General features: G+C 43.2%; 2 protein-coding genes across 2 annotated transcripts in view; both read right to left on the reverse strand.

Annotated features, from left to right (window-relative positions):
• rhobtb3 (Rho related BTB domain containing 3) overlaps positions 1-11,475 on the reverse strand; it is a gene marked incomplete at both ends in the record, with an annotated part of 25,537 nt that extends 14,062 nt beyond the window's left edge. Inside the window, 7 exons of the mRNA XM_080462330.1 lie at positions 2,859-3,055; positions 3,211-3,406; positions 5,895-6,003; positions 6,323-6,480; positions 9,608-9,800; positions 10,677-10,908; positions 11,330-11,475. Coding sequence (XP_080318456.1) covers positions 2,859-3,055; positions 3,211-3,406; positions 5,895-6,003; positions 6,323-6,480; positions 9,608-9,800; positions 10,677-10,908; positions 11,330-11,475 — 1,231 coding nt within the window. The remainder of the gene's footprint in view (positions 1-2,858; positions 3,056-3,210; positions 3,407-5,894; positions 6,004-6,322; positions 6,481-9,607; positions 9,801-10,676; positions 10,909-11,329) is intronic.
• Positions 11,476-15,767: 4,292 nt separating this feature from the next.
• On the reverse strand, positions 15,768-18,089 carry rfesd (Rieske (Fe-S) domain containing). Its single transcript, XM_080460870.1, has 4 exons — positions 17,974-18,089; positions 16,947-17,125; positions 16,638-16,672; positions 15,768-16,386 (listed from the first exon to the last, which is right to left on the reverse strand). The coding sequence occupies exons 2-4, from the start codon at positions 17,101-17,103 to the stop codon at positions 16,099-16,101; spliced, it is 480 nt and encodes a 159-aa protein (XP_080316996.1). The 5' UTR covers positions 17,104-17,125; positions 17,974-18,089; the 3' UTR covers positions 15,768-16,098.
• Positions 18,090-18,839: the final 750 nt, after the last annotated feature.

The following is an 18,839-nucleotide window of genomic DNA, read 5'->3' on the forward strand; positions in this document are numbered from 1 at the left end:
GAAGAGAAACGGGCAAGGACTTCGACGAGCGTGCGTGAAAACACACGCTTCTCATCTCTCCACTGCTGGCTCTCTTATCCTTATTCACGCAGTCACTCACAGAGAATCAGTCTAACCCGATAATCTCCCCTTCTCCGCTCAACCTTCACCAGCTTTGTGCATGTGTTGTGTGTGTGCCTCCAGTGTTTACATGCTCATTGCCTTTCACCTACATGTTAAAAGACCTCCGTGAATCAGATGCCAGCGCGGCTTCTTTTGCCAAAAGGATTAATGCACGTGCATGTGACGGGACTTCCTGCATGCATCGGCGCCGTGATCTAACGGTGCAGCAGGCTCGGCACTGCAGATTCTTTGAGCTGCAGACCGAGACGATTCTTCATTAGCACATTAAAGAAAATCTCATGCCTGTTTGACAAGGCTTCGTGAGCGTCTGAAGAACATTTTGGATGCAGGCGTCATTTTCATGTTTTAAGCTTGTATGCTTGTTAGGTGAAGCCGATGTGTGATACAATTCATTATGGGGGACTATTCAACATGTAGACGTGAGACTGAATATGACAGTGTAACAGGTTGGTGTGCGACACTCTATCTCCAGCTCCTATTAGCCATCGAAAATGAATGTCGGTTTCTTCAAAGGCTTTCTTCAATATACCCATCACCCCAAGCTGATTTTCATAATTTCTTTTGTAGAGCTGAGCTGGGAGGAGACACAGAAGGTACGAGTGACTGCAGGCAGCCAAGTGCAAATGTAGGCTTTAGAAAAAAACATTGAGAAATCAAACAATTACAAAATGAATGGTCAGATCCAAGATTAAAATACTACGGTTGCTTATTATGAAGTGCTTTCCATTTGACTGATTCCTGTTCCTCGGTGTAATGGATTACTGAACAAGACCCAATAGCAGGCAAACTGCTTCCAACTGCCAGGGGTCATTAATCATCACATCTAAGTTATAAGAAAAAGAGGACCTGGCAATTTTAAAAATGGAGTTTCTGTACAGTGAAAGCTGGTCCAGCTCTGTCAGCTGTATTTAAACTGCAGGCCTAGAGGTGTCTATATAACTAAAACATGAAGCTTTGAGGCTGAAGTATATAACCAAACTACTCCTATTTTTGTCTCTTTTTAATAAATAAATAAATAAATGTATATATTTTAGAGCTGGCACAAGTAGCAGGAAATAACAGGTTTTATTTTTTAAATGCAACTCTTCTTCCAGAAATTGTGTGGTGAGAAGACCAAGCCGAGTCGATAACAACCAGTTTGGGAGATGCCTTTGTCTTTTCTGATTTCCACTTTGTGTTTGGCACTTTCTGTGCATCTGATCCCGCTGCCAGAACGTCCGTTTGGGCAACTTTATCCTGGCGAAATCACAGGGCTTTAATCGTTGGGGACAGAATGTTGTTCTTCTGTGCTACAGCCTTGCTGTTGTAGTTCAGGCTGGTCCAGGCTCTTAATTCAGAAATAATTCAGCTGCATTCACTTCTGATTCACTGAAGGCTTCAGGACAGAAGTTCTTACTCGTAGATTTTGCAGCGTAGCATAAGTGGCTCATGTTTTTGGAGGATTTAGTCTCATAACAACGTAAATAGTTGAGTTGAAATTACAGGCACATTATCAAAAATGTTTAATTTATTGTAAAAAAACAAAACCTTGGTGGGGCACTTGTCTGAAATTTATTTAAAAGAGCCAATCATTACAGTAAAACTCCACCACTGTCTTTTCTTTTCAAATTAAGGCATTCTCAAGTGGATGCACACACAGTACAGTATTTCAGTGCTAAAAGACACCTCGAGGAAGGTTAATCAAATACAGTACTCATTGAAGAAAAAGGTCTCTTAAGATCGTGTATATTCCAATGCAAATGAGATAAAATATTGTTCAAGATTTGTTGAAACTGGAGTAATCTCTGCAAATGATGTCGTGGGTCAAAAAGATAACACTGGATGGTGTTGATGTCTGGGCCTTCAGGCAGCACAAGGCAACAATATGAGGTTGAAAACACAGCAGTTGTCTGTCAACCCAGGTAATCAATCACTGCATCCCAAAATGTCAATCAGAAGTCAGTCATGCATGTACAAACAAGCTGCAAATATACTGTTGTCTTCTCTGAGCTGGGTTCATTTAAGACAGACTGAGGTATGGTATGATACACATGCAAGACCATTCTTTTCAACGAGAGATGCTGAGAGAACGTTGATGTGAAAGTATCCTGAAGTCACAACATTTAAAAACATTACGAGATTTAAAATGAGCTTTTAATTTCTGTTTAACTGCACTGAAATGTCTGCGTTTCAACATTTGACGTGTGCTTTACGACATTCAGTCAAACACAGACTTTACATTGGCACATTTGTAGCACAACACGATGTAAATGTCCCTACTTTTTTTTTTGTCTTTAATTACAAAAGATCTTGAAAACCACTTCAGAATGGAGTAACTGCAATTAGACTCTGAGGATCTGCAATGGATAAATATTTCTGCTTTTCTACAAAAACTCCCAACATCCCAGTCATCCTTCAGCAACAGCAATGCCAATCATGAGCCAACACTCAAATAAGAGGGGGAGCATTGTAAACATTGCACCTGCAAAACAGCAGCGACGGCACATCATCACTGAAGCTTTTAGTCAGCTCAGAGCAATGCCTCACAGAGCTGCCAACATCTTTTAATGTGAGAATTCACAGTTTTCTTTGTACATCCAATGCCCTCTGTGATATTGTGGAAACATTAACTCAAATTCCTGAGACATATTTTCCCTGTCAGAAGTAGAAATTCCTGTTTGTTCTCTCCGTATGAGCAGTGTGGAGCTACAGTGGTGACATGAATGCTCCTGAGAATTGTGTCTGGCGGTTTTTACCTCTGTAAATAAACATGAGCGTCTCCCAAAGGCACATGCACAGGAGGGGGTCCTTCACTACCAGACGTGTGAGACGTCCTGTCAGGTGTCCCTCTGATCTTGGCATGTCATCAATGATGCCGCCGTCCCAGGTAGAGAGCAGCGAATGAGGGGCGCCGTCTCGGTCCCTGCACACGCATCGTGACTGCGGACGCTCCCTGTCCAAACCCAGAGGCGAGCACAAAGCTTCAGAGTTACGCCAAAAAAAAAGAGTTTGCAGAAAAATCAGAGAGCCGCTGCTGCCGGCTGCAGGCTCAGGTGGTGAAGAAGCTTATTAAGCTTTATCCTATGAATAAGTTATTATCCCTCCTACCTGGTCTTGGGCCCCAGGAGCAGCTGTCTGAAATACGGGCTGACGGCACAAAGCACAGCGGCATGGGCCCACCCCAGCTCTTTTCCAGAATCCCCGGCATAGAAGGCCACATCGGCGAACTGCACGCCCCGCTCCAACAGCCACTGCATGTCCTGGGAGAAGCTGGACTCCTCCACTCGGATCGGGGGAAGACGAGCTGAATGGGAGCGGCAGCAAAGTGGATTACCAGAAAAGAAAGAGGAAGATAGAATGAGTTAAGATAATTAACAATTACTACCGTAATTACGCTTGACCCCAAGCCACGAAATATAAAGGCAATCCGCCGCATTTGTTACGTTCAAAGCCTTTTGGAAGAGGTATAATACAGACTTTTGATGTGCCCATTATTTCTCTATCTACCTAGTTGACTCATGGCAGTGATTACCCCCCTTTAATGGGTATTCAGATTTGACAAGTCAAAGAAAAATGTAGTGCGCGCTGCTCGGCGCAGGAAATGATTTTGACCGATTTTGTGCAGTTGGAGTTTTCATCCAAGGAAGAGGAAGCTAAAAGTGGCCAATGTCAAGCTGCCCTGTTGCCTAAGTTAAAGAGAAAAAAAAAATGCTTCCAGATATGTTTGTCTTTGCTCTCATGACAGCCTTGAAAAGATGCACGCTCAGACACGCTGCACTGCGTTCTGGTCAAGCTCAAGGAGCACAGAGCTCGTATTCGTCTCTGACACAACAATCTTAGATATTTCCCGGAATAATGAGAGCTGCTTCCTCTTTGTGATTCATGGATTCACAAAGTCGGATTAATGGGGTGTGTAGTTGGTGGTGGGGTCCACAAATCATCGTCCAATTACATTCCTATTCATGCTTCACACACTCACAGCACCTCTGTGGACTTCATCTCCCTTTTTTTTTTTTTTTATGGCTGCTCTGATTTGGCCGGGACATCTATGCTGTTCCTGAATCAGTGCATGTCATATTTAATGCAAGTTACTCTATAAGTAGAGTAAAGTAGTGTTGGACAAGTACCAATAAATTCACAGGCACCCATTGCCATTTTTGGCCGGACATAAATCTGTCAGCCATCAGACTGAAACACACACAGCAGCAAAGTGCTCAGATCAATAGTCTACGCGACTGTATTGAATATTTTCAGGTAGTTTACGCTATAAAGACGTAAGCGTTCATGTGGCAAAGCACGAGAGTGGAGTGATATGAAATTCGCAGAATACCATTATGGACTCCTATTTTTAAATGAAACTTGTGCCGCTAGATCTATTTATAGAGTGGGAGTCCGGGTTTCAGGCTGTTCTTTTTGCATTTTAATGCCATTTCAATTTCAACACACGGAAAGCTTTTAGGTTGTGGCAACATCAGGCCATTAAGAAAGGCAGACACTTTAATCACACTATCTTTTATCAAATTAGGAGAGAGAGAGAGACGCCCAGTCTGAGAGAGGAGAACATTAAGACGAAGGAAAAGCAACCGAAGAGCAGCCGTCAAGAGCAGCTCCACAATCTCTGTTTTCGTTGAAGCTCTGCTACAAGTCATCAACTTGCAGTGTGCGAGTGGCTCTCCTAGTCAAACTGTTTGTGATTCGGTGGGTTTCATCCTCTCTTCATTAGCATGGCCATTCATCTCCTCATAATTAGTCTTTTCACTGAATCTGATTGGCTCAGAGGCTGTTAAAAGTCTGTATTAAATCTGCGAGAGTCTGGATGATACTGCCGGAAAGTAGAACCCCTCCACGTGAGAGGCTTTTTAACTAATTGTGAGCTCTCCTTATCCATTCATGAGCTTGCTTTCATTGTCATTGTTTTAATGGCAATTTTTTATTGTGTTAAATTCATTGTACATCTATGCCTTTGTAAAGTAATTTTAAGCGGCTTGTGGCTGAATCGTGATATAAAAATACACTTTTCCTCCCTCATTTTGAAGGTTAATTAATATTTTGCCAGAGGTTACAAAAAAAGTGAGTCACATCTTTAAACATTAATCAAAAATGAACAAAAACATTTTTTTTTACTGTTTGTGTTTTTGAGCGGTAAAAAAAATGATATTTTCTGGTTTCAACATCTGAAAGGGGAAGAATCACAACAATAGCGTACAACTCTTTTCTTTGTGATATTGTGAACTAAATACCCCCCAAAAAAAGCATGGTAAGTCTTTTTGAATGCTCTCCATGCATGGACGCAAATGTATGTCAAACACCTGAAGTCTTCTCCAGAATGTCCTCGATGGTTGAGGATTAATCCTCTCCAATCCCACAACAGAGCTGCTGCAGCTCGAGCTGCTAAACTCAGCCGTTACTGCATGTTTAGCGGAACAGAGTTCAGTCTAAAATTGATCCAAACGTCGTGGTATAAAAGTAGTCTACCGAGCTCTTTGTCTCTTTTCTTGTTTCCAGGTTGGAACAGAAGATATTGATCCAGATTAAACCTTTGCGCTCAGCTCTTTTTATGGCTATGTAGGCTTGAGTAGAAACAATCTACTCAGTGCGCTGAAAATTTGCCATTAGATGGGTTAATATATCTAAACTTTAATTACCTAATTAGGTGTAAATGAAATAGCTATGTAAAAAAAAAAACAATAGTCCATTAAAAATAAGCAGAACAAGAGGAGCAAAGACATAAAAAGCAAGGTGCTCCAGTAAAAGAAGTGTCTTTCCATTACATGCTGTAGTATTGGTCTGACCTGGTTGTTCTAAGTGAGGGGGACGGAGCTCATTCACTTTATTCCCGCGCCTCTTCTCTGGCCTTTCTTTGGCTTTGTGTTTCAGACACTGAATCATGAAGTACTCCAGCTGAATAAAAGAGAAATGCACACGTTAGTTCAGACACGGGCAGCAAAAATAGTGGCGGTTACATCATCGATTCTTTGCTTTCGAGATGAATCCCTGGAAAGACCAACCTGTCACTGTTTCCTCTACTAAGCATGGTATCTCTCGAGAAACACTGAGTTAATCTACTACTGCAAATATGGCGAGAGTGAAATCTCGCAAGAGCAGGGTGAAACAGAAAAAAGAAAAGTAAAAGGGAACACAGTCAGCGTCGATGACAGTTTAAGCTCCTAAGCTTATTCAAAACTAGATCAGCTGGTTCCCATATCGCCTTAACACTCACCACGCTGCCAAAGTAGCGGCCCACAAAGACGTGGTTGAGCGAGGGCAGCTCCAGGTAGGTGGCCCCCAGGTCCCGGGACAGCTGCAGACCTTCACTGTGAGGCACACAGCTGCTCCAGTCCGACGCACACAACGGACACGTGCACGGAGGCCCTTCATCTAAACACAGAGGAGAATTCAGCTCCAGGATGAAGCGTCGCACACCAAACACGCAACAGAACCGTGTAAATAATGAACAAACGGGGGTATGAGGGGAAGATTGTGACCTATCGGTATTACACTGTGTTTTTTAGGAAGCATGAGCCCCGGGAATAATTGGACAGCTGATGTTAGCAATACTAGAGCTGTGTCTGACTGAAGGAGCCGCTGCTCACAGTAAATATGAAAAGAGCTCAAGTGTGATCAATACTTGTCAAAACCCTTCGGTCACTGCAAGAATGTATCCGGGCAGCCTTCGAGCACAAAAAGCTCAGCGCTCATTTTCATACTCAGCATGGATCAATACACATTTAACGAGAGCAGTGGGACAAAAATATCTCACAAACTGCACAATGCACGGCAGAGCTCTCTCAAATGAATTGGGACATTTCAAATCAAATGAGGGCTTGTGGTGAAAATTCTCTGTCAGACAGGAGGGTGCAGCCGCATTTCTGTCTACTGTACGCCAAACCTCGGCACTTTACAGGGACACATGCGGCTGCTTCGCTGTCCCTGACCGGCCTGCAACGGACCAAGCAGAAATTGTGAATCAGATGTCCATGGAACATGTAAAACGACTGCTTTACTTTCATTGTGTTTTACCAGTGGAAGCCGTTCATGCGGCTGTGCATTCACCCAGCTTCACTGGGTTCAAAGTTTAAAACTTGTGTAAGTAATACTGAAGAAAACGCAAAGAAATAGAAATAACTTGAACTTCTTTAAGGCCAGATTGGTATACATTTGTTATTAAGCAGTAAAAGGTGCTTTTATGTGGGGAAAAGACTTCAAATATCAATTTGACTTTTTTATATTCAATCGTTTCATTGTATTCTCATTATTTTCAGGTATATTCAGCATTTTGTGATTTTGGTGAGTTTGTAGCTCTGAAAACTGTAATGAAATTAAATAACACTAACTAAACAAATATGGACCTTTCAACCACAAGGGTAAAAACGACCATCAAACGCTGAGAATATAATCCTCTTACTTTTGAGGGTACAACCGCAATGTGAGAGGATGTTTAAAGAAACCTTTTCTAAGAATGTGATCAGTCACACCCATCCATCATAAGAGTTGTGGCCTCGAAGTTCTCCTTGCTGTTCAAACCACACTGTACGACACTCCTCGAGGAGGCAACATATCCATAAATGCCTCGATAATTGCATACTAGAATGCAGCGTCGTTAATATAAAAATCCTTCACAATCATTCGCCCCAAAATTTGTAAAAACGTTATGCACCAAGCTAAAAACACCAAGTTAAAGTTCCCCTATGTGAAGCACAGACCCCGGTAATACAACATTGTGCAAGCTATCCAAAAATAGAACATATATTCCAGAAAACCCTGCGTACAATCCAGATGGCACAGCCACATGTGGTTGTATTATGCAGACTCGCCCTGTCTTCTCATTGCTCCTACTCCTACTCAGGGCCACTGTGTAAACAGGCAAAAGGAGCTTTAAGAACACAAGCCATTAATTTATTTTATTTTTTTCAGCTTGTGAAATTATCTTGTTTTGCTGGTTTGGAAATTTAAGCACAATAAATAAAATAAAATTTGAATTTACTTTAAGATTGCCCGTTTCGCCTCTTGGCCAAACCTTTAGGTGGGATTACTGTACTGCATAGAAGTGAGACCACAGTAATGTGTAAAATCTGCAGAGGCACGTGTGCCGAGACCAGCCGCGCAGTGGTGTGTGTGCATGAGGACCACAGAGACAGAATCAGACAGAAAATTAGAGGGATTATCTTGAAGGAGCAAAAAGAACTACAGAAAGGCTGCACAAAGGGAGAGAGAGAGAGAGAGAGAGAGAGAGAGAGAGAGAGAGAGAGAGAGAGAGAGAGAGAGAGAACGACAGAATGGGCAGGACGAGCAGCCAAGTGCTGAGGCATCGGATAAATCATACTGCTAATAACCTACAGGCATGACACAGAGACGCACGCAGCCAGGCTGAGGATGTGTCTGTCTGTGTGCGTGTGTGTGTGTGTGTGTGTGTGTGTGTGTGTGTGTGTGCGTCTGACAGGCAGTGACTTGGCATATCCGTGGTATGTTTGTGTGTTCGCGTGTGCGTGCGTGCCCTTGTTATATCTGTCTGCGCTCCTTCGCTTATTGCTGGTTTAATGGCTGCGTTAATGCACGTATGGTAGCGCTCCCTGCCACAGCTGTGCCTGAGGTGGTCGAGAGTCGAGCAGCAGGAAGCGCTCAGAGCTCAGCCGTCATTCTCTGCAGTCATGAGGGGATGGCATGAAAATACTCACAGCAGCCACAAACAAAAACACAAACAAAAGCTCTGGTCCAGAGCGACCCACTCCTCTCCTCTCCTCTCCTCTCCTCTCCTCTCCTCTCCTCTCCTCTCTCTCTTTCCAGCAAAGACTTGGCTTCCACTCTGATCAGTCTGCAGCAGTGCTCTGACAGGATCCCAAAGTATGTTGAGCAGGAAATCTAAAAATACAACCTGGAGCATTTGATGGGCTTGTTTATAGAATGTGGATTTCACAGGGGGTCAGTGTGCTTGTGAGCACATGCACCTCGCTGAGGCACTGACGCACATGAAGGTATGTTAATGCATAATGAGTGAAATAATCTCCAGCAAAGCTCCACCCGAATGCCTTAACCCCGGTGAAGTGACATGTCACTCACGACTGTGCCATGAAAATGAACCCTCGCCTACTTGCAGGGCTTCTGCTGGGCAAAAACTAGCTACCTGGAGTTTTTGCTTTTGTGTTTTCTGCTGAGAGGCATGTGAGCCGACAGCCTGAAGGCAGCCAAGGGGAGAATTTATCGTGAGCGTCCTCCTCGTTGCTGAAGAGGACACACCAAGGGACACAAGACTCTGACAGCGATCTCACTTACCCAACACGAGAAGCACAGCTTCACATACTCCCACAACCCCAATTAAGCAGCGAGGCAACAACAATCGGACCAGCAAACACTAAAGTATCCTGCACGGTGGCGGACTTATGAAGACTTGGCACTATGGATATCTCCAACTGTTCACACAGGACATTGGCATCTTGTTAGAGGATCCAGTAATTGAGAAGAACTTCCTCCTACTTGTTAAAAAGAGACAGATCCAAAGCGTTCTCACCATTCAGACGTGCACCAACAGCAACAAGGATGACAGGGACACCCCAGTGCCTCAGGAGTGGGCGGAGTCTCGGGGCGTAGCCATTCCTGACCTGCTGGAAGGCCAGCTTGTCTGTGACTGAATATTTAATGACCAGGATGTCCGCCTGCTCAAGAACTTTCCGTACGCTGGACCAATCGCTGTCCAACAGGTCCTAGAGAGGCAAGAAAAAAGGTGACAATTTTGTTTCACACGGGGAAGTCAGACAAGGACAGACGCTTGAGGAATGCTTTATTCTAAACGGTCTGCATATCCAACCTGTAACCCGCCACAAGTCTCACCTCGCATAACCTCAAACCTTTCCCTTTTAAGTATGAATACCTCGGTGTGGCTTGCTACTGGGACTTTACCCCTAAGGACCCTGTTGAGACTAGCTACTCTAAACCAATCTGATTCTACTCATTAGGTGTGTGTGTGTGTGGGGGGGGGGGGGGGGGGGGGGGTGACACACACACTAAAGAAAGCTTTGAGCAATCTGAATAAAAAAAGGACAATGTGATGCAGAATTAGACTGACAGATTTTTTTCCAAGCAAACACCGATGTCAGGCTGCGACAGGCTGCTAATAGGACCCATACTGCATCTATACAAAGTCAAAACAGAGCTTTCATTTCAATTTCATATGCTATTAGGAACAAAAGTTCTTTCATCAGATTTTGGGTCGTGCAGTGCATGCTCAAACAGCGTTCCTCCTAAGAATAGAGACGTTAAAAAAAAAAAAAAAAAAAAAAAAGCCTGCAATCAGTGCTTTAAGGCAGGCGTCCTTGGAATTTGAAATGTTGTATGTTTTCCGAGAGGCACATTGAGAGGTAAATAGTAAATGAGTGAGGCGACGCACACCTTCTGACAATGGCCGCGCTCAAGCAATATTCCACCACTTTTTCAGAACATGTTTTGCCATCTGAAACGGTCACTGCTTCCGTAAATGGAGTCTGACAAGCTGAGGTGCAAATAGCAATGTTGGGTTAAAACGCCACAGAAACAAATTGAGATATGTCTTTGCATTGCTCCCACACGAGCTTGTCTCTTACCCAGCTGGGACAATCCCGGACCACTACAGTGACATCCCCAAACACCCGTGAGGTGTACTCCATGAAGGCCGGGTTGTGCAGGCTGCTCTCCAGGTCGCAGGGTCCCACCAGTGCTCCATGACCCAGGTAACTCCACAGCAAGCCCCCCTGCAGCTGCCCCTGGCCCAGTATCTCCTCCCCGGTCCCCACTCCTCCGGGACACTCACTACCCAGAGCCACTATGTGGATGGACCTGCGAAGACAGGGCACACAACTGTGGGTAGAAAGTGGAGGGAGGCGTCGCAGGGATGGCTGATGTTCAGGCTTTTTGGAGACACCTCTCTTTACGCCGGTCCTTATTAGTCATGTCTCTCACGGAGACAGTGCATCACCGTTATGTCACTGAAAATGACTTGAGAAGGAGCTCGCCAAGGCCTTTTTTAAAAAAAATAAAAAAAAATTAAATACCTGAGTGGGCATAATGGTGCAATAAATCAAGCACTTTGACAAATCTCCTCGGTGCTGATTTTATGTTTACCAAAGCAGTGATGTATGGACAGAGAAACAAATGAAGCATGCAGCCCCCTGGTTTTTTTCTTTCTTTCTTTCTTTCTTTCTTTCTTCCTTTCTTCTCTCACGTCTCCCAAATGAGTTGCTGCTTGAGAGGAACTTACATTGTGGTCACGGCGGTTTTTATTCCGCTGCTGTGCGCCGCGGTGGAGCCCGTCTCTCCACGCTGCGTCTCCACGCCAGTCTGCAGCAGCGAGGCTCGCTTTTCCGCAATGAGCCGCGGCTCCGCTCCGTCGTTAATCCCTCTCATCGGCGGCTGGCCCCCCGGGAGCGCGGCTGCAGGGGACTTTCGCTGGCATGCTATGATTCCCCCACCGCCTCTCGGCTCTCGTTATTCATTCATGAAAAAAAAAAAAAAAAAAAAAAAAAATGAAAAAAAAAAACCGGAGCTCGATCCCGTCCCGAACCGACCGCAGGCTGGAGACGCGCACCGGGACAGCCCGGACCGGGCGGATCTCAACGGCAGCAAGCGGTGGAGAGGCGCAGCGGCGCCCGTGGACCGGACACACAGACAAGTTGTTAGTCCGTCGGAAACATGATGACGGACAAAGGAGAGGGCAGAGAGGCGCAGCACGGCGTCCACACCGCGTTGAATGACGTCTGCGGGTTAAACAAAGTCTCAGAGGCAACAAAATATCTGGAGAGGGAGAGAGAGAGAGGGGGAGAGGGAGAGAGAGAGAGAGAGAGAGAGAGAGAGAGAGGTTGAACTGTGACTGACTCAGCACCACTGCCGCGGTTGACGCGCCATCCAGCGTGACAGCGTCGTTCTGTTCACTCAGATTTACACCTTGTTGGCTTTTTCAAAGCTCTTCACCTTCACTATGACCGACACAAACACCGTTTGTATCAGAAACATGCAACATGTTGTTGTTGTTGTTGTTTCAATGCTACATCGCATTCACCCATTCACACACACACACACACACACACACACACACACACACACACACACACACACACACACACACACACACACACACACACACACACACACACACGGAGGTGAGCAATTTGGAGTTCAGTGTTTTGCTCAAGGACACTTCAACATATTCCAGCCTGCCAGAGGATCCAAACTGACCAACATGATGACTTTGCAAAGTGTAAAAACAAAAAGGAAGTCATTCATTCAAATGTTTCTGTTAATATAACTGCTGTTTTCAATAGATTCAGTAACAGGAGCAAACATAATGTAATACTGAGACTGAAACTAAGAGATCAGTGATGCAGCTGTGAAATCGACTGTTTTTCTTGTGAGACCTTTCATGCATAATGTTGCAAAAATGGCTTCTTTTGCCAATATCAGCCCATGACTGTGGAAAACAGGCTTCCCAGTGTTTCTGCAGACTTCCATAATGAAGCACAAGTTTGGGTCATTTGTTATATTCCGTAATTGTTGTATAATTTTAGAAATTGCAAGCATTTTTTGATCCATGCATTGCCCCGGGTAATGAGAACACTAATTGTCATTCAACTGATGATTGTGGAACAAAGTAGCTGGCTATCTGTTGTTGTCATGCGGACGTTTCTAAATGGGACTTACCCTGCTGGTAATGTTTTGAGTTTCCAGCTGCTGAAATGTCTCCTTGAATCTTAAAGAGTCGCATTTATTACACAAGGTCAGTTAAAAATGTGAAGGAATTACCACAAAGGCTGGAAAAGTTCATTGGCGCAAAATAACTAATGAGGTAGACAGAAGAACATGCAGAAGAAGTGGTTAAAAACTAAACCGACAACCCTCAGCACTGACCACACCAACACAAGGGAGAGATAAGTTAATCAGACACAGGTAAGCACAATCATTGCAGTGACCTATAAACCACATGTTGAAGACGCGTGATAGAAAGGAAGTTAAAACATGCGACGGGAGGATGCAGTAGGCACACAAAACATGATTCAATCGGTGTTCTTCAAAACAAACATGTGACCTCAACACACATACCGATCTGAAACCCAGTGCTATTAAAGTACTGACCGTTCACATCTATCACTATGTTCATGGTCAATTCTATTGCTGGTCGAGAGTTAAATAGCTGAGGACTGAACCACTTAGGGTGGGGTTTTTCTTTTTTTTTCGTGGATATGAGTCATCCATCTTTCTGTCCAAGTATCCATTTATTTGAATGATAACATGAATCATGATAATGATAATATCATGATTGAATCTTAGTTATAGGGTACTGTTCTCGGTACACTGTACCTGAAGATCCAAGATAGGAGATCTCTTTCTTTTTGTGTAAGACACTGTGATGAATTTTAGCTCTCCCACTTCTTTGCATCATATATTAAGTTCTTGCACCGGATTTCTGAAAACTACAATAGTTATTGGTACATTTTCTCACAGTGCAATCATATATTTTAAACCATGTAGGTCTGTTTGAATGTCTTCCCCGTCTGTGAGGCTTTTTTTAAGCATGATCTGAAGGCTTTCAGCTTTCAAGTTCTCGGCATGTTGACACCAAATACAGTAATAGCAAAGAGACAAGCAGAGCTTAAATGTCGAATGTTTAAATAAAACCGGATGCACCTGTCACGCTTTGAACTTGCTCTGATACTCTGCTCCTAATCTGCTGCTTTTTTATTTTGACGATAGATTTTCTGGTGTGATAACTCGAGGTTTGCACTTACTAGTGTGTCTATTTTTTCGAACGTGAAGCAAATCAGTGTCTCTTATGAGCAAAGTTGAAATTGCAATAAACACTGTCACTGAACCATTTGGGAGTTTGATTTATAATCAATGTTTATATTTATGTGTCAATTGTAAAGCTGTCTTGTCATATCAGATTGGCGCGTGACTAGATGAAATAGCGTGCTCCTCTGAGTGACACAGGGGTGCGCTGAAGACGTGCAGCAACTGAGAGAAGTAGATCGACGGAGTAGCAGCTCATCTGCACAATGGCAGGCACCTTGTGTGTACTTTAGTTTTTGATGTAGGAGCATTTGTGCATTGTTAATGATAGAGATAACAATAATGACAGCTATAATGAGCGATTGCTGACACAGCAAGAAACTATAAATTGCTTAAAGTTGCTTTGGGGGTGTTGTGGGAGGAGTAAATAAAAGGTAATAATGAGATCCGGCGGTCCCTCCTGGACAGACTCAAGGGCCTGCAGAGTTATTGGAGGGAAGGCAGTCTTACGGGTTTAATCAGCACGGCCTGTGGTGTCATTCACAAGCCCAATGAATAATGCAACCCCATAAAAGCAGGCTTTGAGTTTGACTTCATTGCAACATTGTAAATCCATGCTGCTTACACGCTGTTACCGTCTGTTTGGTAGATGCATCAAGCCTACTTAGTACTTTCCCCTACAGTCTGCCCTTTATTTTGACAAACAGCCCTCCAATTAACCTCTCGCAAATGGCCACCTGCTGATGATAGACGCTGCCTTGTATAAAGATTCCCAATTTGATTATATCATCATATTTTAATGTTTAATGAGGAGCACTAAAGAGCCCCCTCATCCCATGTAACCCTGTGCCTTTCGTGATTGTATTTGAAGCGTCACGTAAGCCAAAGCCTTCCGAGCTGAGAGTTCACTGCATGCCAGCTCCAGAGACCAGCATCATTCATGCACAGAGGCACATTGTACCCTGTAGCCTTTGTGCTCTCAACCCATGGTATCTGCAATAGTGGGGCCAGAAGTCTCTGTTGTGGGTACTGAAACAGAAAAATAGCTCAATATGACAGCCTGTCTTGACTTTTTACATCAAGTGGTAAAAAAAATATGATGTAATACAATTGTTACACGTGTAAAGTACAAGAGAGCTTTAAAAAAGAACGAAATACACACTAGCAGCCACGGAAATTATAGAAAAATATTGCTTTGGACAGATGTGTTTGAATGAAGTCTATTGTGAACTACCATATCATAAAGTATGTGATATTAAATGTTTCTTTATGTTCCCATGGTTATTTTTTCATTTTCTCACCATTATTATTTTTTTGCATCAGCTCTTTTAAATATGCTACGTAAAAACAAAAATGTCTTCAGCAAAACTAGTTATACAACCCAGTTATTCACCTGGCCCTGCATTGTGACGAATGTACAGCATCTTCTCACTGTCTTTCTGGCCCCAGACAGCTAATTCCAATGACTGGCACATCATGAGGATCAACAAAAGACTGAGGATGACCTATTTGTTCAAGTCAGGAGTGTTAGAGCAGGGAGACATGTAAAATATGCACAGCACGGATCCCCCGAAATGTGAGTTTTTGAAACAGTGCTATCTGCGCCCTCGGGGACCCATTAGGAGCCGGACTGGACAGCTAGAGTACCTGTTTCAAGCTGTCTTACACAACTCGACTAGCCTCAGGCATTCGGTCCTCGGTAAAGTGTTGTCTTCAGTGGTTCCAATGGGAAAGATTGGAACGAAACACCTGAATAGGAAAGGAATACGTGACAACATAATTTCCAAATACAGAACTTTTTCCAGCCTGATAGAATAAAATGGACATTACCGAGACCAGCAACAATTGTGTTGTTACCTTTTCAGGTTTTATATTAACAGTTAGTCACTTTTTATAGAATCCTCTGGATCAGTATTGTCCTTATTATCTCTGATTTTATTGGAATGCGTCTGGACACACTGCCCAGTTTGACAGGACAAAATGAAACAATGAACCTCAGATCTAGAAAGGTTTATTTTCTAGAGCAAACACACATATCAACAAACAGAAACATGGCAACGGGTCTCAAATCTACCTGTGAACAGTAAGCTATGCTCTTAACATTTTAAAAACACCAACCACTCTTTGAAAACCACTTTAAGATATTTCCTGTCCACCTGATTGCTTGAAACATGTTTACTGAGAATGCAATGAACACGGTCATACAGTCGCTAAGAGGAGATGGGACGAGGCAGAAAGACACAAATGTCAGGATTTGGCCTTGTCTGCTTCCTCCGCCTTGGCTCTCTCCTCTTTGCCCTTTTCTCCTTGATAGAAGTCTGATTCGACCCAGCCGGGGTTCTGGGACAGCGTGACGTGGACTTCCCCGTCGGTCTCCGTGACCATGTGGGTCCGCTGCTTCACACCCTTGGAGAACCATCTGGCCACAGGCGGGTTTTCCCTGGGGTCGGTGGCTTTGTACAAACCCTCCCCTTCGGTCAAAGAGATCTTGTACTTGTGCTTCGGACAAATTATGCACAGCTTGCCATTAAGTTCCTACACAAATACACACACACACACACACACACACACACAAAACAAAATCAGGTAAACAGCCTCACGTGGGTGGAGTGTCGGTCATTTAAGCCCTTTAGCACTTCACTGTGATATTAATGTTATGCATCTTTTACCAAATCGGGTAAAATCCAAAAACACACAGTCCTGTGCCTTATTTTAAATTCTGTTTTGGTTTATTCATTTCATCACAATCACAACTTCTACTCTGTTGAGTCAAAGATAAATCTCACCTCAATGTCTCCATTCTGTAGCGCTCCCCCGGCATCTGGCGGGAGGAACGAGGATCAGTTTATTGCAGGATAAGCATTTCATCACACTAACCTTTTGCTGACTGGACACACTTTTGATGGGACAAGCATTAAAATGTTGCATGCATAACAAACTAAGGCAGCCTACAGGCAAACGTCTCATCTTAATTGTTATTCACGGAAATCATGGACCCTTTTTATGGCTGGATAAGATCTAAAGGCAAACAATGCAGCTATTAGATTTATAGTGCAACTTTTATAAGTTCCTTTAACTGGAAGAACTGTACTCACGATAACAGTAGCTGTCTAAAGCGTAGAAGGCTCCTTGCTGGTGGATGATCAGTATATCGCGACCCTCTATTGTTCTGAAAGAGCGCTTCGCTTTGATCAGTTCATCTTTTTTGCCAACAAAGTGTGGCCCTCCTGTTGGCTGTTCCTCTTCTTCCATGGCTCCGTGAAGTCCTGCTTCACTGTAAGGCAGGAAATACCACAGAGTGTCACATTAGAATGCAATACTTTTCTGAAAATTGGGGTAAAATCTTCCAAAATGTAGCAATGTATCTATGGTGTACAGTATTTGAGGGCGAATCCTTAACTTCACATGAAAACTGCAGCTTTTGTGTTTTCCACTAGGATTATTGTGCTGGCACCTCAATTCACCGTTGTCAGCCTAAATTAAGTCAAAAGCGTCTCTCCATTCAAGCAAGATCAGCACTACTCTATGCAAAGTATGAGATGTTGCTTACTTCCAAAATATCAATTATACCTATTATTCAGTAAACATGCTCTAAAATAAGAACATGCTGCTACTACGCGCCTCCAAAATTCAAAACAGTCGCTCATTCAATTGCCCAGTGATTGCAGCTATGACTTACACATGGAGTGGCAGATATAGGCTAAAGCCAGAGACAACACTGCTACATCATCCCCACGTGGAACTGCGATTCAGGCAGTGAATGCCAAAAATATCTGAATACAACTATGATTCATGTATAGCACAGTGGAGTAATGGGCACCTCAGTGCAGGCTGAGTAAGCACAGTCGTAGTAGAGTTACATATCCAGGAGGCTGTGGCTATAGCACAGGCCGGGGATGAAAAAAAAAGAAAGGAGCAGAAATAAATATTTATGTCAAGAACAAGTGCATTCATCCAGTGAGCCGTTCAAGACCATAGGCTAAATTTGTCCTATTTCTTTAGAAGTGGGGTAAGTTTATGCATTTCTCTGTCAGTCTGCCTGGATGCCTCTCTTTCTCTATACGTATATATTTTGGGTTATACCTAAAAATGACAAAGCACAATTTACGATTTTTACGTTACCTTTAAATCCAGTGGCTGTGCCTCCTCCTTCAAGTTGTACAACTGCACTGGTGACAGCTCAGGGCTGCGTGGGAAGAGGGGTCCATCCCTATTATCTTCAGACACAAGCTGTCTTCAGTTGAGCCCTACCTACATGTGTGTTTACTATCTGTCCCTCACAGCCACAACAGCAATATGACTGTAAGGAAGTGTCTACATTTATCATGAAGCCATTATTTAATTCTTCATCATGTCAGATTTACTGCTGACTGGTTTGATCGATCTAAATGTAGTTAGGTCATTCTCATTTCATGTGTAACAGTGGTTGTAGTAGTAGAATGATGCTTTCACTTTATTAGAGCATTACAATTTCACGCTACTTTAACACTCGCGGCTTTCAATTTAATAACCTGGCTTTCATTTGACATATCGCGATTTCATATGCAGTACATTTTATATTGTAATTTAGTTTTTATAAATTGAATTTAAATACACAGTACAGTCATAACAGATACATTTACAATAATAAGTTAAACCATAAATCTTGCTAGGTGGATTAATTTAGCTGATTGTTTATATATAGCATTCGTTACAGCACAACATCAGGGCTGAAAAATAGTCACCATGGTAAGAAGCTTTGGATTAAAGTGAGAAACCTAAATGACCTTGTTAACCCCTGCTTTCAGTCCATTACCAGCAGTTTGTTCTTCCCTCCATTTAACCCTTTCATTAGGGATGTGTTGTCACCAATGTGTTTGCATGAGCGTATTTATTTAATTATCATAACCACAAAACAAATATGCTTTTGAAAATAAAATCCACCAGTTTTTAGAAAAATAACAAGACATAGAAATCAATGGGAAGAGTAGAGCAGAGGGAAATCACCA

The sequence above is a fragment of the Lipophrys pholis genome, assembly GCF_963383615.2.
Source record: "Lipophrys pholis genome assembly, chromosome: 4".
Classification (NCBI taxonomy): Eukaryota; Metazoa; Chordata; class Actinopteri; order Blenniiformes; family Blenniidae; genus Lipophrys; species Lipophrys pholis.